The sequence below is a fragment of the Ovis canadensis genome, chromosome 3 (genome assembly GCF_042477335.2).
Source record: "Ovis canadensis isolate MfBH-ARS-UI-01 breed Bighorn chromosome 3, ARS-UI_OviCan_v2, whole genome shotgun sequence".
NCBI classification, from domain to species: domain Eukaryota; kingdom Metazoa; phylum Chordata; class Mammalia; order Artiodactyla; family Bovidae; genus Ovis; species Ovis canadensis.
The window spans coordinates 76815543-76839685 of NC_091247.1; the positions used below are offsets into that span (position 1 = coordinate 76815543).

Below are 24143 nucleotides of genomic sequence, written 5' to 3' on the forward strand. Positions count from 1 at the left end.
GTTTTTCTGTGACTGTGGTGCTGGAACACTGTCTAATCCTTGTACATTAGCTGGTGAGCCTACACATGATACAGATACACTATATGACTCTGCTCCACCTATAGAATCTAATACATTGCAGCACAACTGAATACCTTCCCTAAAGAAAAAGTCCTGCCATTCTAACATCATAACTTAAAACGTTTTTGGTTTTGTTTTGTTTTGTTTTGTTTTTTGAAGATTTAAAATATTTGCCCATGCTACAGGAAGAGACTGTATTAAAAATGGATACACAAGGTCAGTTGACACTATGAAGCTCAAGCTACCAAAAAGAAAGTGGCAATATATTGACTCAGGATCTCAAAGCTGGGTGTTTTAGCATTACTGTGTAAAGACTTTTGAAGGGACAGAAGTGAAGAAAATAAGCTTCAATTTTGTACAGATACCAACTTCTGAAAAAAAAGCTGGTGTTTTTACAACTAGCATTGAATGCAGTCCAACTTGCAGTAGTACTACTCTTCACTAGACAAGCAGCTTTGTTGCTGCTTTTATGGACGTGGGTACCAATTGCTTTTGTAATATGGTAAAAATGTGAGCTAGCACTTCTGCGTTTCTTTTGATTTTTTTTAACATGTATTCAGATTGAGAAATATGATTTTAATGCTTTAATCTCATGTAGTTTGTTTTTAATTTCAAGCAAAATCTTATTGTACTTGAATGTGCCCTGTTTTGTTAGCACACCTAGACTTGCTGTAACTGTACTCATGTCCCAGTATGTACGTTCTTTCTATGAAAGAGAAAACACTAATCTTAAATTATATCCAGCAATGTTTCTGGTATCCTTTAAGAAAAGTTAAGACTATTATTTCCTTCCCTTCCCTGTGCAGCATTCAAAATCACCCCTAGAAAGAGTGTTTTAATGAGACTTCCTAGGAAGGGATGCACTGTAAAACAAAAGTATTCTTGTAACTCAGTTTTGTGAAAGGTAAAAACTACTATGTTTTAAAAGTACACTTTAGAAAGTCTCTTCAAAACAGTCCTGTATTTGAACTCTGTTCATAGTTTTTTTTTGAACAGTTTAGACAAATTGCTGGAAATTAAAACAATTTCCCGCATTAAGCTGAGACAAGTATATATACAGCCCTATACAGTTTCATAGCCCCCCCCCCCATTTATGTGTATTGGTGACAGTGGGTATAAACAGCCTGAAAGTGTATGCATGTACCATAACATCTAGACTTAATATATTGTGGAGTATTCAATAACCATTATGTAGAAGGTAGATAAGAATTAAAAGGGTTTAATTTCCTAGAAAGAAAATGGAAAAATGGTCATTTTTAAAAAATAAAGTTTATTAGATCATAATGTTGTCTGAATTTACCACCTTTGTCAAAAGTGAACTCAAAGCTTCCAATGTAGTCTATAATTCCTCAATCAAAGTCAGCAACTTATGGACAGCATCAGCATCCACAGTAGACCTTTCACTAGCCAGACAAACCTCCCTTAAAATTTTAAAAAAAAAAAAAAAAGTTAGTTTGCATTTTTCACAGTGCACCATCCACCCCTTTACTGTTTTCGAAACCCCGTGGTAAAGTTATATCCAATTACAGTTACCGAAATAATCGCAGTGACTGAGTCATCTTCTCAAATTCTCTTGCTTTTCTATGTCCCTTTTGAATAACCTCCTCTGGAAGATTAGCAAGCCTTGCTGCATTAAAGCCATAGCTTTTAGGACAGGCTCCTTTAATGAATTTGTAGAGGAAGGTAATAGTCTCCTGGCTGGGATCTTCACATTCATTTTCTACCATGCATGCCTAAAAAAGAAAAGTTACATGCTGGCAATGGAAGGACCCTTTCAAAAACTTGACACAATTTCTGAATAAACAATTTATACATACCATGTGTCCTAGGCGCACTGCAATATTTTGAGAATAATCTTCAACTAATGAATGATAGTGGGTAGAAAACAACGTACGGCACTTTATATTCTCAGCAAGCTCTTTGACAACTGCGTTTGCTATTGCTGTCCCATCGAATGTTGCGGTGCCTCTTCCTGTGAAAATATACATGAACTGTATATTATACAGTCTGCCATATTACAGTCCAGAAACACAGGCCTCAGAATTTCAGCTTAGTACATCCAAAAGCACTCTGTAAACAGGCCCTCTCTAGCTGAAGTACGCCTGCTTGTCAGCCCTTAAAGAGTTCAGGAATACTATTCAAGTGCCACTATGCTTCAGAAACCTTTTAGTTCACTTTAGCCTTATTATCCAATTATTCCTGTAATATAATTTAAATTCGAACAGGATTTAGAAATTGCCACCTTAGTGCCAACTGTGGAGTCTATGGACAAAGGTGGGTATATTCATATTCTTTAAGAAATGTGTCCCTCAGACCATTTTCCAGAAAAATAATTATTTGTACTAATGTTTTAGAAATTTTAATGTCTTACCTAATTCATCCACAAGCACCAGAGAGTGTGCTGTTGCATGTGTAAGTATACTGGCAGTTTCACTCAATTCAACAAAAAATGTACTTTCACCTTAAAAAAAAAAAGTGATCGAAATGAAAATCCTCTTTTAACAGCAGAAATAGGTGTATCATTTGAATCTTATGAACTACCCAGTGGTACTAAAGATTAAATTTTACAAAAAGATTACTTCTAGTATGTAAAACTTGCATAATGAATTGGCAAATAACAGAGCCTTAGGTAGAAAAATAACTCACCTGACATTATTCTGTCTGAGGCACCAAGTCTAGTAAACACTCTATCAATTGGTGTGAGCCTACACACTTCAGCTGGTACGTAACAGCCCATCTGGGCCATTATAGCTAATAGGCCAGCCTGTGAATGAGGGAGGAAAAAGTATTTTATGACTGATATTAAGAGATAGAGATATCTATGTATATCCAGAAGACATAATAAGCCAAGCTAATGAACATTAACTAGAAGTCAGGCACTCTTAAAAAAACAATCTTCACAATCTTTTGCAGGAAAAGTGAGGCCAAGGGCTTAACTGGCTTTAAAACCTCAGAACACATACACTAACCCACTACACTAGTGATTCTCAACTCTGGCTGAGCAGTAGGATTAAAACCACTGATGTCTAGAACCCATTGCAAACCAAACAATTTCAGAGGATGAATACACCCAGCTCCCAGGTACTTTTTTTGTTGTGCTCTCTAGATGATTTTGATTTAAAATGAAAAGGTTAAAAACCATATTACTACACTACTGCTCCTCTCCAGTCAGCAAATTTGTACAAAGTATATAATACAGTACAGTAGAATAAGAGGGTCAGCAAACATTTTTTGTCAAGGGCCCAGTGGGCCCAGTGTCTCTGTTACATTTTTTCTAAACCTAAATCTAAATCATGTTTAGCTCAGTGACTAGCCAACCCGACAAAAGGTTAGGAAAATATATTGACTGTCTTCCTTAAAAGCAGTTCCCAACACTTAACTAAAGGTCATGCATTATATTTGCTTTCCTGTATGAACAAGTGCAGTGGGTTCTAAGGTTTCCCAGAATGAACCTAGTTTGAGAACAAATGTACATCTGTGTAATTTTCATTCATTATGAATACATCTGACCTTCAAAGGAAATGGATGCAAAGTCAACGCTCATAAAAATCATGGCCTGAACTTCACCTTCTTAAGTGAAGTACTTCCTTTAACATCAGGCAAATATTTGACCGATGAAATGAACACAGTTCATGACTCAAGGAGTATTCCTTTGCTTACCAGTAAGTCAGTGACTGACTATTATGAGCTTTTGGGGAAACAATGGCTTAAATGTGTAATAAATTCACTCAAAGTTTTGTAACACCACCATTTGTAACTTTACCTGTCTCATAAGTGTAGACTTCCCTCCCATATTTGGTCCAGTAACAAGCACACAATAAGCTTTGCCATTTTCCTCCTCCTCTTCCTCACAGCCTATTAGAATGTCATTAGGAATAAAGTCATCACCAAAAAAAGTCTTCGTAATGCAGGGATGGCGTGATCCTTTAAGGTCTAGAAAGGGAGGAGTATCTTCTTCTGGCAACAGAATTATTGGACGACACATAGGACCATCACCCCCTCGACTGTAGTTAGTCAGGCACAATAACACATCTGGTAAAGAGAGGACAAAAGTGAGGCTTCATCATTTTTGAGATAACCAACAAAGGCCCAATTTCTTTCAGAAATGCTTTTTTAATAGAGGTAGCATGTTCCACTTTAGACAAGGCAGATTTCTTTTCTGTAAGTAGATACTCCAGTGACATTTTTCTAACTGCACAGTATACAAACTGTTAATGGATTCATTAGCTGGAAATGAGTCATCAGTCTAACTGTTTTACATGTCTTTGTTACAGTACTTCATTACTTCATTATTAAAATGAGAAATAACATCTAGTTTCAGCTTAAGAAATCTATCCCCTCAAAGTAGAAACTGTCAAAACACAGGAAAAAACCCCTCAAAGGAAAAAAAAAACTTCAAAACTCTAAAATAAGCAAAGGCTTCAAAATAAGTTGGCCATGAAATTTAAAGAAAAAGGAAATTATTTATGAAACTGAAGAGGTTATATAATTACAAATACATAAACCAGGGCTCTTAAGAAATAAACTCAGAAAAGAAAGTGTGATAACTTGGGCTAAGAGAAAAAGTAAAGGTTAAAATCTTTTCAAATACGTGTGTAGAGTGTAAAACAAAGTTCAAGGGACAGCTTTAAATTAACAGAGCAAAGTAGCTTGGGACTTCCCTGGTGGTTCACTGGTTAAGGCTCCGTGCTCCCAATGCCCCCAGTGCTGGGGTTGGGGTGGGGGGGGGGGGGGCACAAGTTTCATCCTTGGTCAGGGAGCTAGAGCCTGCATGCTGCTGCAACAATCACAAGTGCCACAACTAAGACCTGGAGCCGCCAAATGTTTTTAAAGTGCAGTGGAAACAATGTTCCATGCACCTTTCAAAAATAGCTGAAAAAGCAACATTTATCAAATACTATAAATTCAACTGGAATTTGATCAAAATATATACCAGTTATTTGAGTTTAGGGTTATGAGTCAATAGGGAATTTCCAATGGACTATAATTTCAATATAAAACTGGCACACAGGGCATCACTAACTAAAGCTTTAGGAACAAACCTGTTGAAAGCCTTACCCAAAACTGCGATGCACTCCACAGCAGCCTGCCAGTCCTTGTAATTTTTATCAAAGTTATAGAATAGTCGCCTCATGCAGTCCTTTAATGATGTGTCTCTCCGTTCTTCGGCTTTTATCAGATCAGCCAACTTCTTCTCAATTGTTTTGGTCCAGTATCGTTTACAACCCTTTTTGGTGGATTTCAACTCATATTCTTCTGGTAAATTACGGGTGATGAAATTCTCTGGAATTTCCAACTGGTAACGATTCCTACCAATTCCCCAGTAAACTATGGTTCTACAGCCAATTCGACTGCGCTGTTTCTCCAAGTATTCCAGGAGGCTCTGTTCATTTTCTCTTATGTCGGCAAGAGCTTGGTCATAATCAGAGTCAAATCCTGCTTTGGGAGTAATCAGTCCAGTCTTTCGAGCCTTTTCATGGTCAAAGGCTGTATCCCATCGGTTCAGTTCTGAAGTCAAATCAGGAAAGCGCCCTTCAGGATTTTTTGTCTGCAGAGTAAGGACCTGCTTGAGGATTTTAGACTTAAAGTCATCAATGACCTCTTCCATAACCCCTATAACTTTACATATTACTTTGAATCCTTCCAGAGCAGAAAGAAAATCAATAATCTTTTTTTTGCTGTATGTGGTTTCTTCATACATTATAGCCCTGCTGTCTGGGTGGTTCTGGCTCTTAAGGGGAGACCCAACATTATGAATTTTACTCAGTAGTCTCTCAAGGTCTGGAAGCTTCTTAAGAAGGTCTACAACCTCAGAGATTTTGTCAGGCACAACCATTAGGTCCTCTATGGCATCCAGGCGATCATTGATCGCATGAGGGTTACAGAGTGGGGCACAAAGCCACTGCTTTAAGAGCCGTTTACCAAAGGGAGTATGGCAAGTATCAATCTTCTCTAACAAGGTCCCTTCAGTAGAACCATTTGTTCCATTCAGAAAAATTTCCAAGTTGCTTAATGTCACAGCATCTAGCACCATTCGTTGATTGGCTTTAGTAAAGACAGCACCAGGTCTTGTAGCATGGACCATGTGAGAATCCAAGGGAACATATTCTTCAAAATTAGCCATTGATAAAAGCTCCTGATCAATAAGGCATTTTTTGAGGTAGAAGACACAACCACCAAGAGCAGAGAGGGCCAATTCACTCTTCTCTCCTGGTGTCAATCCAATAGAATCTGACTCTGCGGTCATACCTTTAAGCACCTGGGGTAGCATCACCCCACCGTCCTCATTTAACTTGTCTGTAAAATATCCTTCTTCAAGGAGAGTTCTCAAAGTTTTGGCTGCATCCCAAAACTGGGAGCCCGGTATCAGACCTTCCTGAAGAGAAGAGGATAATGAACTCTTGAGAATCATCTTTGTTTCTGTTGAGAGATTTCCCTTCTCAAATAAGACTTGTACTGGAGGATAGTGTGCCACTAAAGTCCTAAACCTGGAACAATGGCGATCGTCTGAAAACTGACCTATGAAGAACCTCCCTAGTGAGGTATCAACAAAGCATACTCCATACACGCGAGTGTGGCCAGAAGACTCCTCTTCTTTCTCTTTGAGGCTGAGAAGGTACTTACTGTAATTCTCCGAGGGGTCACCCTCCAGCACACTGTAGGTCTGTGTGCCCTTGGTAATGACCCTACAGATCTCCCTCATCACCACTCTGTCATACTTAGATGTGTGTGCCATCTTTCGGCATCGTGCCTCCATCATGTCTGGTGTCTCAGTCTGTTCTACTCGCGCTACTTTATAGCCCTTCTGGACTAGGGAATCTGAGTATCGGCCAAATGCAATTTCAGGGAAACCAGAATGGGCCCAGTTTCCTTTCATGAATACCAGCCCTAGTTCACTGACTCCAATAAGAGCATCCATGTGGTACATCTCATAAAACTTCCCCACTTTATAAAATATGACCAGATCAAAGTTCTGAGACTTAATTTGCCACCACTTCCTCATCCCAGGAGTACAGGAATTAAGGAAATCCTCGGGCACATAGAGTGTGGATGCATCAAAATCTGGGTGATCGGGCCGCCTCCTGTGCACATCTCTTCTCTTTTCCTCCTTAAGCCACTCTAAAGTTTCATGATACCAGACAGTGGGGCGATTACTGTCATCACATCCCCCACTAATGTGGGCTTGAGATTCAGGATTTTGAGGGACAGAGAAAGCACTCAAAGTATTCTTGATTTCTGATGAAATGCCAGTTGCTCGTTTGGTGGCTGAAGGCATTTCCTTTCTTGAACTCTTCCTCTTGAGAGAACCATTCCCAGTTACCATTCTCTTCCGCTTTGGAGCAACTTTGACAGGGGTGTCCAGGCCTTCACTATCACTGTCCCCCATGCCACTGCTTATTTCATCACTGCTTGCTTCCTCCTTAGTGTCTGGCTTGAATTCCACATCAGAGCCACCAATGTCACTCTCAGAGTCTGATATGACCCTTCGTTTTTTTATTTGTCGGCTACTTCGTCTGGATCCTTGCACCTTCGGCCTCACTTCCTCTTCACTCTCAATGTCATTTTCCTCTTCACTCTTATCTGATGTGTAAGTGGCACCTACCTGAGAGGCAAAGAAAGAATATTTTAAAATATAAAAGTAAAATTTGGAAAAATGACAATATTGCTAGGGAATCTCTCTCAGTATGCTGCAGCTTCATATATCAAGAGAAGAACCCATCTCCAGAAATAAGAAACTGTTTTCTTTCTCAATAGATAGCAATTTCAGTTTCACCTAAAATTAATATAAATATCACAATACAGGATTAAGTGATTCTGTCATGAGAGTTCTTTCTTACTCAATACTAATTAAGTCCTAAGGATGGCCATACATGACGAAATACCCACAGGTGATGTCCTCGTTAACAGTCACAGCTGTAGAAAAAACTTGCTGTCTTTCTTCCAGGGTCATCTCTCCTCTTACAGTTGAACATATAAAGTTTACCATTCTATAAATTCCTTACTATAAAAAAAAACATAGTAATCATTCTAGTTCTAGTCCTTGCTCCTCCACAAACCAGCTCTATTTTTTTTCAGCAAGCCACGTTCAGTTCTCATAGACCTCCCTCATATGTAAAGTAGTTACAAGGTTAAATGATTTGTCATTACCACCCAGATCTAAACATCCGATTAATGTTATGATCCCTGGTCTCAACCTCAAAAATAAGATTAAAAACATTTCTTTCTCTTTTTGTTTTGGCTGCGCTCGTTCTTAGTTGCACTAAGCGGGCTTAGTTGTTGTATGTGGGCTCTTAGTTCCCGATGAGGATCGAACCCAGGCCCCCAGCACTGGGAGTGCAGTCTTTTACCTACTGGGACCACCACAGAAAAGTGCTAGTTTCTCTTAAAATATGTATTTTATATGCCTATCTCATATAGAATAGAATAGAACAAAATCAAGCAGCTTATAGATGACTCTGTTTAAGCACATCTCATTAATTTACTAAATTAGAAAATAATGTTTAAGTATACCAACTATTTGTTCATTTAAGATTTAATTCACTCAAAGTGACCATTAATATTTGAAACCAAGGTTGTCTTTCAACCTTTTCTTACCAATCTAAAATACAACAAAAAAAGTATTAGAACATAAACCTGGATAATTTCCACACCCTCATACAGAAGGTTACTATCAGACACCACCATCAATTTTGTCACCATGTCCTCACTGTCCCTAGCGCTCTATACTGGTTACCAAAAGGGTATAAGCATGTGTGTTTCCGGCAGACTTGAGAACTTAAGTAAAAAAGGGTGCCAGACTGCTGAGGATTCTAAATAATTGACTATGACCAGAGGTGTAAGAAAGTATGTGTGTATGAGTACCAAATAAAATACATTTATATATATTTGTGTGTGTGTGTGTGTATATATATATACACACACACAAGCTCCGGCAGTTGGTGATGGACAGGGATGCCTGGTGTGCTGCAGTCCACGGGGCTGCAAAGAGTTGAATATGACTGAGCAACTGAACTGAAATAAATAGGAAATTACCACTCTAATACGTCCCTCCCTACTTTTTAACATTTTCCCAACAATAGTAACAACTGCCTGTTAGCAGTGTCCCACCTCTGTCTCTCCTTCCTCCTCTGGCTCTGAGGGCTCATCACACACTGCCAACTCAAGCCTCTTAATCTTGTCTTTATTCAAGGCTTCATCTGCACGTTGCATTGCTCTGTGTATTTCAGGCTTTGCACTGTAAAAATGACCTCCTTTCTGGGCTTCCTTTGAATGTGAACCTAAAAAACACACATGTATTTATTTGTAAATAAGAACAGTTGGCTGGACATTTGGCTCAACGTATAACACTTGCCTGAAGGAACAAGAATGATAACCATGTTTTGTTTTGTTTTGCCAAAGACACATAGGATCTTAGTTCCCCAACCAGGGATGGAACCTGTGCCCCTGAATGGAAGTGCAGTCTTAATCACTAGGTGGCCAGGGAAGCCCTTCAGGTATAATTTTTAATGTCCCATTATTTTTGATTGATACAAATAAGATCAATAAAGCCTTCACAGAAAGAATTTTCAGGGTAAAACTATCAGTAAAACTGGAATTACCTATTTTACCTCCTGTAAGTTATACCTTAATTGTTGGTTCACCCAGGACCACTCTCTCTTCCATAAAGACCTCAGACTGTGGACCCTAATATCACACCTCTTCCGGTGAGGCATAAGATATAAAGGGGATGTGAGACCCTTTTTAAAAAAACATTGCTTAAGGAAGGCAAAAACTACACTGTCACTTAAATAAAGCAATGACATTAACAGTAAGTTTGTTCCCAAGGCAGTTAGATAAGACAGATTTTTTTTTAAAAATCCTACTCTAAGGAACCCTAAATTTTAGGAGGATAATAACCCAGTACAGACCTCAAAGTTTTTTCAAAACAGCTGCATCAAAAATGTCTTGTTCTGTTTTAAAGTAAAACTTTTCCTTTATTCATTTCATTTCAAAGAGCTACAGTATTAAATGACATGTCTATCCACTGAGCAAAAGGTTAGATACAGACAATTATAATGGTACAGAATTGTTTTAGTTCTTTTCCAAGAGGCCTAACTAGGAATGTTCTCTTCTTCTATCTGAATGTAACAGCTACAAAACAAACCTGAATTTGTCTAACAGATCCAAACATTACATTACTCCCTTCTTTCAGTATACTAAAACTGATGGGACATCCTAAATTTCCATGGAATTAGCAACTTTTATGAGCTGCCTAAAACAAAGCTGCAATTTCTTATTTCTCTAAAGAGCTGCACCAAAACTACAAACTGCAACAGTCAAAATCATTAAGAATGGCTCTGAACTTTCCCAAAGTACCTGTTACAGCTGTGCTCACCCCACCGATGTAGTATCACTACCACTCCCCAAAACCTCGAATGCAAACTACAACCCTAAGACCACCACCCCCGCAAAGGCCTACTGTTTTCATGCACACCTCTTTGCGGATTTATTCACATATACGTTTTGCAACATTTTGGAAATTTAAAGGGCAAAGAGCAATATGCACATCGATGACTTTATAAAATAATTACAACATAAAAGTAAACTTTTTTGATCTCTTTTTAGTCATCTTTTGCCAAGGCTTGGTTTAGCATCTCAAAATTAGTCCTGGAAAAAGACCTCATTTATCATCTGGTCCAACTTGCATATAAGCAAACAGAAGTTACTTTGGCCAAGATTACACAGCAAATTAATGAAAAAAACTGAAGTAAATTCTCTTACTCTGTCCTCACCCTGCACATCAGATTTCTACACAGGCCTATCTGCCCTGCAGGATGAGGAGCGATACGACCAAAAGGGCATGATTCCCAGGCTTCTGGGAAACTGACCACTGTTCTGATTCCAAGATACTGAGTTCAGCAATGTCCTAGCCAGCAGTCTGAAGATAATGGAAAAGCCCGTGCATGTACAGGATGACATGCACCCTGCAGCCACACTGCGCATGCCCTGCAGGAGACTGACGGTACAGCCAGCCCAGGTGAAAGCACACACGCAGGACTGCCGATTCTGTGATAAGTAAGGCTGGGCCTGGGGAGAGTGAGTCAAGGGTCCAGAAGTCTAGCTTCTGATGTGACGCTCGACTCAGATGTGCTCCTAAGGTGAGCACTTTGAAGCCGAGGTCGCATGCTTCTCCACCTTCCTAGAGTATGTCACTGATATAGATGTTCTATATCTTGGCTACATTGTCTCTCTTTTGGAACCTTTTAAGATAGGAACACTTAATTTTTTTTTTCATGTCTGAATCTGGCATTGTCACCCATCACGAGATCCAATCATGAAATCATTTTTCCTTTAAGGGTTTGATATTGCTATAAGTCACTCAGAAGGACAGAAATAAAAATTCAACTCCACACTACAAACTCTCCGAAGATCAGCTACATCTTATCCTTTTCCCATGCTAGAAGCTTTTACCACACCCGCTCCTAAAATTTATTGGAGTAAAATATGCTTAAATCCACTGTGTAGGAGACACCAACATTCAGACTCACATGTGCATGGGCTCTATCTTACAAACATACCCAACCTGCAAAGTAAATCTCTTACCTGTATATGGCTTTAACAGCCTTCTGCTAACCCAGCCCCGAGTTGGGCTGTCATCAAAAAACTGTACATGAACTCGGGCAGACTTTCCTTTCTCACGGATGAATGTTCCATCAAAAGGGTGGTTGTAAACCAGGCAAGGCCACCAAGGGTAACCCTCCATCTTGGCCCAAACCAAATCACCTGGTGAGAAGTCACAAGAACTGCTGCCAAGAGAAAATACATAATTTGGTTAATATTTTGTTAAGTTACATTAAAGGCAATTACTACAAACAAGCAGTTCTAAGGAAGATATCTTAAGACACCTTTGAAATTTTCTGGCATTAATATTCAGGTACAGAAATTCTAAAATTAATGATTTTTTTAAAATCAAATTTTCAAGTCATTTTTAAAATCATAAGCAAATATCACAAGACAACACAAATGTAATGGTATTAAAGTTAGAAATTATCTCAGAATTATTCAAGGTTTAAAAACTGGCAGAATTTTGATAGACTAGTAATAGCAGGAAAAAGACAAACTCATTGTACATGTGATTCAAATTATAACACCTGTACTACCACATGTACACATTAGGAACAGGATCTGACCCAAAGTATTAATAAAATACCAAGCATAATGCCTAGGCAAATTTGCTATACTTACATTAAAAATTATTTCATTAAAACTTTGCTCCAATGTATTCCAAATACCCCAAAAGCTAGCAGACTAATACCCCTAGCCCATCCCTAAAAATCTAGTTTTGTGGGAAAACTTAAGAGGTAAGTATATAATGTGCCCAAAATAGTTGTGTACATAAACAGTTGTATAAATAAACCTACAGAATCAACAGGAGATCAAATCTTCACAAAAACTAACTTAGCCCTGAAGATTTCCTGAGAAAGGGAGAGAAGAATTATACAAGAGTCCCTCAGTGATACAGAGGCCACAACAATTGATAAACCCTGCTCCAGTACTATATACCATGATTTTCTAAGCCTCCTTAAAAGTTTTCACTGAATAATGACAAATGTAAAATAAGTACATTACAAAAGAGAATATTTCAGACATTTTAGAATAATCAATTGAGGCCACCTTAATCAGGCTCAATCATAAAACTGAAGTTATTTCTTTCTTCAAAAAATGTGGATGTGGAAATCCCTATGCTAGACAGAAACCAGAAGATGGCTTCAGCTGGTGCTTACATCCAGGGCCTTTAAAGTACATTTTCTTTCAACTTAGAAAACTGATGTGACCAGCATGAGTTTATAATTATTGCTGTCAAACACCAAAGGGGTCATCTTCAAACAGGGAGCTGTGTCTGCACAATTCAGGTATCTTAAGTGTTTCCTCGTTACTAACAACCATTTGTTAAGAGGAGACAAATGAACTGTGTGGAACTGTCAAGCAGGCTTTCCCTTAACTTAGCCGGGCAACCACTTAACCACAAAGTCTATCACACTGGGATCAGGAAACCACAAGCTTTCCTTGTATGTTAGGTCCTGAGAGTACCCTATATCTGTACCCTTTTCTGTTGCTAAAAGAGGGACATAACCTTTGTCCATATATAAATACACTATCAGAACCGAGTCTGAACTCTATGACAGTAACTTCTAGAAGACTGACCAGACAGCAAATACATGTTATGCCAATAAACATGTCTCCTCACAGGAAGCTATTTCTGGCTGTAAAACCTTCAGACATCAGACTACAAACTGTTGGCCAAAGTCGACTTTTCTACAGGGGGACCAGTAGGGATACTCATCAGTCCAGCCTGGCTGCCCTTCATCCCTTAAGAGATGAAATTTCGTGTGTACATCAAGAAGCCTTAACTCATCACTGGCTAGTTTGAAGCAGTTCCTCCCCTAGGTGAGCTCAGGCTGGCCAAAATGGAGTCAGGTTGCCAGAATGGAGTCAAGATTACAACGTGTTCAGTTGCTCAGTCATGTCTGACTCTTTGCAACCCCATGGACTGCAGCACTGCAGGCCTCCCTGTTCATCACCAACTCCCCGAGCTTGCTCAAACTCATATCCATCGAGTTGGTGATGCCATCCAGCCATCTCATCCTCTGTCGTCACCTTCTCCTCCTGCCTTCAATCTTTCCAGCATCAGGGTCTTTTCAAATGAGTCAGTTCTTCACATCAGGTGGCCAAAGTACTGGAGTTTCAACTCCAGCATCAGTCCTTCCAATGAATATTCAGAACTGATTTCCTTTAGGATGGACTGGTTGGATCTCCTAGCTGTCCAAGGGACTCTCAAGAATCTTCTCCAACACCACAGTTCAAAAGCACCAATTCTTTGGCACTCAGCTTTCTTTATAGTCCAACTCTCACATCCATACATGACTACTGGAAAAACCATGGCTTTGACTAGATAGACATTTGTTGGCAAAGTAAGGTCTCTGCTTTTTAATATGCTATCTAGCTTGGTCATAGCTTTTCTTCCAAGGAGCAAATCTCTTTTAATTTCATGGTTGCAGTCACCATCTGCAGAGCCCCCAAAAAATAAAGTCTGACACTGTTTCCACTGTTTGCCATGAAGTGATAAGACCAGATGCCATGATCTTAGTTTTCTGAATGTTGAGTTTTAAGCCAACTTTTGCACTCTCCTCTTTCACTTTCATACAAAGTGTTAGTGCTTTGTAAAAGTGAAGACTGTTTTCCTTACCCATGTGAGGGTAAGGACTAAGGTACGGCTAATTCAACAGTAGCGATTTCATTACATACATGTCTATAAAAGTTACACATTCTTTAGAAAAGAGTTAGCCCATCAGAGACTTTGACAAGAATGAACATCTTGGTGGCACATTTGCAGTTCAAGGGATCAGGATGCCCCAAAACTAACAATTCTGTTTTATCTCGAGTGAAGAAACAAAGCACTTGCAAGCATCTCAGGTGTCTTAGAAATTGAATATGTAGATCAAAATTCTTAAGCAAAAAATATGAGATGGCCACACTTCCCTCCTGAAAGTTCCTGTCTATCCTCAATGAAGAGTAACTCAAGTTTCCAGCTCAAGCCCAAGCCATGGGAGAAAAAACTTTGAGTTCTATACCTTTAACAGTACTAAGTTAATATAGTTTTTTTCCAAAGGAAATTTGAGCTTTATCTCTAAGACTGTTACCTTAAAACTGTCATTTGTATAAATGAACAAACTGTACAACAAATTGTAAAATGGTGTTCAAAGGTTTCAAATTGACATAGCGTCCTTTCCAAGCAACCAACTTGAAAATGCAATGTCTTTAGGGCTTCTCTGGTGGCTCAGTGGCAAAGAATCCGCCTACCAGTGCAGCGGACACGGGTTCGAGCCCTGAACTGGGAAGATCCCACATGGGGTGGAGCAACTAAACCCGTGCAGAGCTGCTGAACCTATGCACTAGAACCTGCCTGGGAGCTGCAACTACTGAAGCCAACCGCCCGGAGCCCGTGCTCTGCAGCAGGAGAAGCCACAGCAACGAGAAGCCGGCACACAGTGCACCTGGAGGGGCCCCTGCTTGCCGCAACTAAAGAAAAGCCTTCACAGCAATGACAGCACAGCCATAAGTAAATAAATAAAGAACTTTAAATTTTAATGTCTTTAAATTTATTTGAAAGGCAAATAAATGTGCGTCCTCACTAGAGGAAGAAACACATAAAAAGCTAATTACAATCATCAGATCTGTAAAGCTAAAATGCCATCATAAACTGAATTGTTTAAAAACAAAATTGTTTTTCAACATCACCTCACCCTAAACATAAACTTATACTTACAGAATCTTATGTATAACTTAACTCTGCTGTTAAGAATTGGGCTGGGTGGGGGGAGGCGTGGGCAGAATGGATTCCCTGGTAGTCCAGTGGTTAGGACACAAAGCCTTCACTACCTGGAGCAGCCAAAAAAAAGAAGTGGAAGTACACTCTAAATGCTAAGACTAAAAATGTAGTTAAAAAAAAAAATGGATAGTTTCCCCGATGTTAAAAGGCTTTTCAGAAAAAAATTCTTTTTAATCTACTTTCTAAGTGCAAAGTCTTTAAAGGTCATTTAAAATTTTTATCTCTAGTAGTTGTGCAGTCTCCACAGAATATCAAAATAAAAGGAACATAAATTTTAATCCATGCAAATATTCAGATTTTTATCAATACTAATACCATATTTTAAAATATGTAACTGTAACTTAAGCATGGGATCACAGTGGAATGTACTATAATTTGATTATCTGCTATTTTTCATACATTGATCCTTAAAGAGCCAGAGGACCTTATAAAATCAAAGATGGATACAAATGGCTCTACTTGAAACTTTATTTAACAGTCGGATTCAGACTTTACTGTATTTTAACATTTGGCTCCATTTCCTGACAATCTTAATACCTTTCTCTTTTCAAATAACTAGGACTGTGTTAAATATTAACATGGATCATCAAACCCTATGCAATGCAAATCCAATCTGAAAATATCTAGGCCAAAAAGTCACTTTACAATGTAGAATGGGTTCTTCTTGGAGTCCAGTGTGAAATCCCAAAATAAATACAGGAATTAGCCTGTAAATTAGCCTACTGTCGGGAGCCGTGTTAGGCATTCCTGACAAAATGGAGGCACACCCCAATTCCCTCTCCTTGTCCCGCAGGCACGGACCCAGGATGAAGGAGTTAGGCCTTGTGATTCCGTCTTGTTTTTTCCTCTCCTCGGCTGAGTTGACTGAAAAGAATACTAAGGTGCTTATTGTTCTTGAGAGGAGCATAAGAAGGCACAAAGCCTTCTGCAGCTGTGCTCAGAGAATAATTCATAAAGCTAATCACTGACATTCGTTCAAGGACCTGTACAAAAGAGTGTTCCAGGATGAGCACAGCTTGAGGCCATGGGAAGGATTGCTACCTATTTGTGAGGGAAATGTTTATGGCAAAGGAGTTTGCTGAATTTAGAGCTTAGGAATAATTAAAATAGTTAGAAGCTAAAGATTTAAGGAATGTTGTAATGTTAGCATATTTTACTATAGCTTATAGAGATTAGGAATTTTGGAGATATTAGTGGTTAGAAGCCTTTTTAGAGAAAGTGAGCTCAGGATACTAGGGGCAAACAGGATTTATAAAGATAAGAAATAAACTGAGGAATACAGTATGCAGCCCAGACATTAGCATGAGTTACAATGTATTCACAAGGACACATGAGAAGAAGTAGATAAGAAAATTGCTGAGGCAGAACTCCTGTTGAGGGGCAACAATGATTTATGGAGACAACAAATCTGGGTCAGTGGGAACTGAAAATGTCAAACCTCTGACCTAATGCTTTTGTAAAAGTATAAAAGAGAATCTTAAGCTTGAAATAAATATGCAGTCCAAGAAATACGAATGAGAGGCTGCATGGATACTTGCTGACCCTTCAGGCTGATTCCCTGGCTGCTGGAGCCAGACTCCAGCAGCCTACTTTATAAATATGATTCAACTATGATTTCACAAGTGGTTTTTGTTTTCTGGCTGTGCCACACACCTTTTTGGGATTTTAGTTACCTGAGAAAGGACCACACTGGGCCCTTGGCAGTGAGAATGTGGAATCCTGACCACTGGACAGCCTGGGAATTCCCTTGTTTTTAAAATGATAATATATCTCAAATGTTTGATATCCTTGGGATTTTTAAAGACAGCTTTAAAAAGGTAAGAGGAAAGGTGACAGCTCAGAAAAACAAGTGTAAAACATACAACTAAAACACAATGTCATACAACTAAAAATAAGAAATGACTTAATAAAGCTAAATATATATGAACAAATCTTTACACTTTTGCTTAAAAAAATGCTGTTATTTTTGTGCCCTCTTTAGCCCATTACCTTGGTGTCAATTATTCGTTGTACCCCAAATTTATAAGCAACATTTCTGTCTACTTTTTAAAACAGCATCAGTAGATACAAAAGCAATGCTAGAATTTGCTCCTATAAACAATAAAAGTTAGACTGGCTATGTGTAAAAAGAATTTGTGTATATAAACACAAGTTTCACAAAGGTGAACATACTCTCAAGCCAACCATCAGTGTTTGTATCTACTTCTCAACGTAGACCGTTAGAGTAGAATTCCCCTACCCTCAAATAGCTAATGAGAAAACAGAAGTAACCAGAGAAATTATTACCAAGGGCTCCCATCACACCTACCCATCAACCTGCACCTCTCTGCCCTTCACCTGGTTTTCCTTCCTTCGGCTTGGATAACTATGGCATCTAACACTTATGCATGAGGTCTAGGACAACCATATAAATTATCATCCAAACTGGCCTCTAAAACAATTTCCTAAATATTATTAGAAAAGAAGCCTATAAAAAAACTAACACTAGGGCTCTTCAGAAAGCAGCTCAAGGAGCAGGGACAACTAATAATCGTCATCAGAATGAAAAGTTCTGAGATAATGTTAAAAAGTCATAAACGCCAGCTTAAAAGAGGCTCCTGCTGGCCAAATTATTATGACAAGTTCAGCACCTTTTTAGTTATATCGATTAAATCAAATTAAGTCTGTGAAACCAAGTCCACCATGATACTTTTTTAAAAGCCTGAATTCTTTTCTTACAAAAACTAATATTATTATATTAAGTGTGATATTATTCAGAATATATTACTATAAATAGATTTAATTGTATGAAAAGTAAAAGGAAAGGCATCTACAACTAGGGCAGATTGTTACCTTTAACTAAAGGCTCTTGGGGGAAAAAAAAAAAAACCTTGTCACGGTCTGACACACCACTCCTATAAATGAATACAAGGCACACACTTAAAATTTTTTACTGTCCTCATTTCTCATAATCAACAGATAATTATTGAAATGAGATTGCAAAAAAAACAAACCAGCTAAGATTTGCTTTAAAAAGCCAGATTTACATAGTCAGAAGCCTTGCTCACAGCTCTTTCAATTGTCTTAATAAGCTAGAGGGGACTTCCCTAGTGGTCCAGTGGTTGAAATTTCACCTTCTGATGCAGGGGGTGTGGTTTCCAACCCTGGTGTGGGAGCTAACCACAGGCCTCCTGGCCAAAATACTAACACATAAAACTGTCGGGGTCCAGCCCCCGCAGGATCCAGGGGAACCCGAAGGAGAAACGGCGCTGGCGAATGAATGAATGAGAAAGGAACAGAGGAGAGAAAGAGGCTGATATTCCTTGGTTTACACAGGAAGCCAATAAAGCCCCGAGACAAGGAGCTTGCCCTGTTCACGGAGGCCACAGGTGCCCTCCCGGTCTCCCGAGGGAGTGAAGATGCAGAACGTCTCCCGTTCAGGTCTTAGGAACCTGGGCAGATAAGTGAACGCAGGGAGCCTCTATGCTCCAAGGGATCAGCCTGAACAAGAGAGCAAGAGAGAGAAAAGAAAAAAAAAAAAGAGAGAGAGAGACACGGGGTGACCAAGCTTCTTCGAGCGCAGCCCATTACTTTATTTTCAGAAGGGATTATTATACCTCAACTTGTACATAGAGGGAAATGAAAGATGCAAGGTCATACAGAGTCAGCCCAAACATTCCAGCATTCCATTTTGCCCTTATCGAAACCAGGATTTTTTTCTGCAAACCTTTCCCACAAATGATGCTGTGTACATTATCTTCTGGCCTTGGAGGCCTGTGAACATTTTATGACCCTCTTTTGATAAAGGCCGCTCAACCAGAAAACTTATTTTCCCTCAAAGTGTTTTTTTCTTTATATTTCTAATCTATGTCAGCCTCAGAAAATGCTAAACAGAGTTACATTTCTCACAGAGCAAAGGTGCAGTGAGTTATAAGAACCAATTAGCTCAAAGGTCTGATGTGGTTAAATTCAAGGCTGCACTTGTTTTTCTTACATTCCAACTATGTTAACTAATGCACTCCCAGGTGCACAGTGGATAAGAGATATGGGAACTCAGCAACAAGCATTGGCCCAATAATGAAATCCTACACCAGCGCTACTCTAATAACTTTTAACTCTTTGAAAGGCTCTATGTTTTAGGCTTCCTGTGCCTCTCACATTTGGGAGGCCATGAACAATCATATGCGTAGCTGCAAGAGTCTGGATAAACCTGCCAAGCAAGCTAGAATGCTAACAGAGGGGGTTTGAATTGAAATTTTCCTCTCATGTCCAGGAGACTTATTAGCTAGAGCCCTAAGTTGATTTTCTCCAGAGAAAGGTGGTCGAGGATAGCCCCCTGTATGTCAGAAGAGTTGGTGAAAGGCACAAAATAGTAAGACAGACAGATTCTGGTTTGGGAGTAGATGCTCGAGCTGGTCTAGGGAGCCCCTCGAGTCCTGAAGCCTTGCTTAACAGTTCTCTTCCACATGACCTTGTCATGGGTGGGATGGCCTGTGCTGGCTCCTGGCATAAAACAGAAGCAATATAGCAACAAATTCAATAAAGACTTAAATTTAAAAAAAAAAAAAAAGGCTATAGAAGAAATGAAATACTGAGAAGCAGGCCCGGAGTGCATAGACATACATCCTGCAGCCATTTACTCAAACTGATGTCACCTCAACTGCTTCCTCTTTCTCAACCCAGGTGAAAAAGAGACTTTTGCATCACACCTGACAAAGATACTAGGGGAAGGAAAGAAAAAAAGACAAAACACTTTTAACAGTGGTGCACAAGAGTAAACTAAATGACAAATGACCACTGAAAGATGTTCAACTTCTTTCAACTGACCCCTAGGAAAAGTCCAAATGTTTTTGTTGCCCATCAGCAGAGACTGGATCTCCTCATACCTAAGGCTCCGGCGTCCTGTCTTCATTCTCAATTTGCAGGACCTTCCTTTTCCTGCATCAGCTTCCTAAAACCACCTCACCTCTACAGCAGCTGAGCTAACTTCTACTTATCTACCCTCTGGTCTCAGCCTTAGAGCTGAAAGCCTACCCAGACCCATACATACCCTATCCCCCCCCCCCCCCAAAGTGAACAGAGCTCACTGGCTCTGCTCCTGCTCTAAAACTGCCTTTTCTCTTGTCCTGTTCACTCTTGTATCCAGGTTCCACAACACCTCTGTGCCTGCCAGAGGAGGTACGTTAACATTTGTTAAGTGAAGGCCAAATCTATCTAATGAATGGAGAGTTCTTTGGAAACCTAGAATCAAATGCCCATTTTTCTTGACTACCCTGAAAGCAGTCCTATAGAGCAGGTGGTCAAATGTAAACAATATTATTCTTTTATAAGTCTTTTATGAGTTTCCAAAATTCAGACCTCAAAAGAAAAAAAAAAACCTGCATATGCTATTCAAAATATAAAGCACAACCATACAACAAATAATTCCATTCATTTAGAATGGATGCAGGAAGAATCAAATTCAAGTTTAGGTGAATGTTAACGCTTTGTACATCTCTTACCATGCATCTGTTACAGAGGATGCCCATGTAGGGAAGGAAAAAAATTATTTTGGAAAAATATTTAATTTTCACTGGAGTATAACTGATTTACAATGTTGTGTTAGTTTGTGCTGTACAGTTAAGTGAATCAGCTATACTTATACATATAACCCTTTTTTAGATTTCCTTCCCATTTAGGTCACCACAGAGCACTGAGTTCCCTGAGCTATACAGTAGGTTCTCATTAGTTATCTGTTTTACGCATAGTATCAACAGTGTCCATACACATCAATCCCAATCTCGCAATTCATCCCACCTCCCAGGGACAGTATTTTTCCGTCTACCCATCTGAGGTCTTGGCTGAGAAATACAAAGGGAAACTGAGTAACACTCCTGGAGATGGCCCAGGGTACCACCTTAAACCACTGTCTTCAGCTATAGACAAAGGAAAGATAGGGGGCCAGGGAGGGAGATCAGAGAGGTCACCAAGAAAACAACAAAAACCAAGGATATGTTTGTTATTAAGATTTCAGTTCAGGGCCTATAGAATCTCCCTTCTCTTCTTAGTACAGAGAGGCAGGCATCCTTACAAATGGAGATTTCCCTTTTAAATGTAAATTTCCCTTACAGAAGAATAACTTCTACTGTTCTCAGAGCTTCTCCCCATCTTGCCCTTCTCAAAAAATACTCAGCTCAAAATAACCTCTGTGCCAGAGGCACATTCTGGGGTGGCAAATCCTGCCACTTTTCGGGCAACTACATAAACTTCCTGAGAGGGTCGCTTGGAGGAAGGTAACACTGTAATTACAGCTGCACTTTGAAAAATCTGTGGGACGCCTAAAACGCAAGACATTCTAAATCAACTACTCAGCTCTCTGATTTTGAATGTGGTTTTTTTTTGGTACCATTATTTCACCCTTTCAGACGGCTGCCATTACACTGTATGCCTAATACAATATATAGGACACAATAAGTGCGAGCTTTTCAAAATGTCGCCCACTACTTCAACAAAGACCAGCCAACCCCTGAAACACCACCAAACTGCCTAGGAGAGGAAGGCACCGCCGGGCAGGCTTCCCCTTTATCACGTTCGTATCTCTCTCCCAGAGCCCTATCAAGGCTTTTGGGGGCTCTCAATTCAGGAAAAAAAATTAACAGTCCCCCATCCTCCCCTGAAATCCCCAACAAAAGATGCACTATTTCGGGGATGGCTTCGGTCTAGTGGTTAGGATTCCGCGCTGTCACTGCCATGGCCCACGTTCAATCCCTGGTCCCTGAACTTAATCTCGAGAGCTTCCCTGGTGAGGCAAAAAAAAAAAAAAGCACTATTTCTCAAACTAATATCATTTTCAATTTGCATAATACTTCCAGGTGTCAAGATTAACATTAAGCCCTCCATCTGTTTTGATGCATGTGCAGTCTATCTACACGTTGACCCAGCTCGGTCCTCGCACTTTCTGCTCCCCGCCCCTGCAACCCTAACTCGGACCAATCAGGCCCCTTGGATTACCAGCTGACACACCCCCGCGCTCGAAACTTGCCGTCCACCCCCTCAATGTTAGTCGCTCAATAGTCTTGACTTTTTGCAACTCCAAGGACTGTAGCCCACCAGGCTCCTCTGTCCACGGAATTCTCCAGGAGGCAAGAATAATGGAGTGGGTATCCATTCGCTTCTCTAGGGGATCTTCCCGATTCAAGGATAAACCCGGGGTCTCCTGCATTGCCGGCAGATTCTTCACCATCTGAGCCGCCAGAGAGGCCCCAAGATTACCGCAAAAGGTAACACTCACCCACCCCAAGAGCCTACACACCCACCCCGCCAGAGGCTTCGCATCCGAGGTTCTAATCCAAACATCGAGGGTGTTCCTCGAGCAACTAGCGGGTTCGAAATGGACCATCCCGGCTCTGATGGGGGAACATCCTCCGGATATCCCACTCGAAGCACGCCGCGCCCCCACAACCTGCTAGTTCCCGGCGTCCATCCCTGCCTCGGCATTCCTCCTTCCTGCCACCCCTCCCCCGCCCGGGGCAGGCGCCACCCCTCCCTCGCCCAGAGGGCGCACCGCGCGCCGCGCAGGCCAGCTCTTTTCTCTTCCCGCCCCACCCCCCAGTACTCCCTTCTCCCCTTTCTCCTCCCTACTCCAAGCACCTTCCACTCCTCCTCCCGCACCTGGCCGACTTCTCCTCTTCCACCTCCGAACTAAGTGCGTCCTCCCCTCCCCGCCAACCCCCTCTCCTTGCACGGCTGATTTCCTCGCACCCTGTTTACAAGCTACACCCCCCATGCTCCCTGCACTCTTTCAAGCAGCCCCACCTCCTCCGAGCCCAGGGCTTGGACGCGCAACCCTAACCCCGCGAGGCCACCTCCCTGCACCCCCCCTACGCCGCTACCTGGCGGGGATCGCAGGGGATGCCGACTTCCGCAGCCCTCCGTTGAGGTTCCTGGCCTCGGCCCGCGACGTGGTACCCGCTAGGGGCTCAGGCCCGGCCTCGTTCCAGGCCGCATCCCCGCCTGGGGAAGGGGAGGCCCCGGTGGCAGCGGCGGCGGCGCTGCTTCCACTTGAGGCTCTGACGGAGGCTTTGTTGGCATTATTCACGGCTGGAGATTTAGGGAAGAAGCTATACAGCGTGCTCTGTCGCGACATAGCCACAGAGGCCGAGGCTCAACCGCTCTGTCGGACCGAGCCACTAGAGGCAAGGCATCTACCGCGCGGGGCCTGCTGGCGGGAAATCTGGGGGGAGGTGCGCTCCGCGGGAGGAACTCTGGCTCCAGCGGCCAATCGGCAGGCGCCTGGGCGTGCGCGGGCGGCGTCACTGGCGGCGCGCGTCCGGCCCCGCCCCCTCGGGCGCCCAGAGACGCGGGGAGGGCGGGGTTGGCCCGCCGCTGCGCGGGGCAGTAGCCCGTGGTGCTGCCCGCCGGTCGCGGCTAGGCGGGTACGGCTTGGGGCTAGATGGGACTGGAAACCTCGACCCACCTGAAACCTGGCGCGGCTGCGGGGCTCCTCACCTCGGAAAGGAGTTCGTCTTTGAAAGAGAATCTAGAGTCACCGGAGCTGCGATCACGTAGGGGCCGGTGTGTGCCGAGTGCGTGCACTGCCTAGACTGTGCAAGGCGGGTAAGCCCAACGGTCACGGAAAGAGACCCCTGCGGAGAAACGCCTGCCAGCACCTGTGTGAAAATCCTGCGGTTAGATTCCATACCCAAGGAACCGGGGGAAAAAAAAAAGATCAGACTTCCAGACTTAAATCAGCAGA

At 41.3% G+C, this 24143-nt stretch overlaps 2 protein-coding genes across 3 annotated transcripts in view; one reads left to right on the top strand and one right to left on the bottom strand.

The window, feature by feature from the left end:
- FBXO11 (F-box protein 11) overlaps window positions 1–1344 on the top strand; it is a 110448-nt gene extending 109104 nt beyond the window's left edge. The window contains exon 23 of the mRNA XM_069583378.1: window positions 1–1344. Coding sequence (XP_069439479.1) covers window positions 1–130 — 130 coding nt within the window. The 3' untranslated portion in view covers window positions 131–1344.
- On the bottom strand, window positions 1311–23663 carry MSH6 (mutS homolog 6). Of its 2 annotated transcripts, none has more exons than XM_069583376.1 (10): window positions 23281–23663; window positions 11644–11846; window positions 9169–9338; window positions 5119–7663; window positions 3824–4092; window positions 2707–2824; window positions 2432–2521; window positions 1878–2032; window positions 1594–1793; window positions 1311–1481 (listed from the first exon to the last, which is right to left on the bottom strand). In XM_069583376.1, the coding sequence occupies exons 1-10, from the start codon at window positions 23532–23534 to the stop codon at window positions 1400–1402; spliced, it is 4086 nt and encodes a 1361-aa protein (XP_069439477.1). In that variant the 5' UTR covers window positions 23535–23663; the 3' UTR covers window positions 1311–1399. The 2 variants fall into 2 exon arrangements, with proteins under 2 accessions (XP_069439477.1, XP_069439478.1); XM_069583377.1 differs by having other exon boundaries at window positions 11644–11843; window positions 23281–23623.
- Between the last annotated feature and the right edge of the window lie 480 nt (window positions 23664–24143).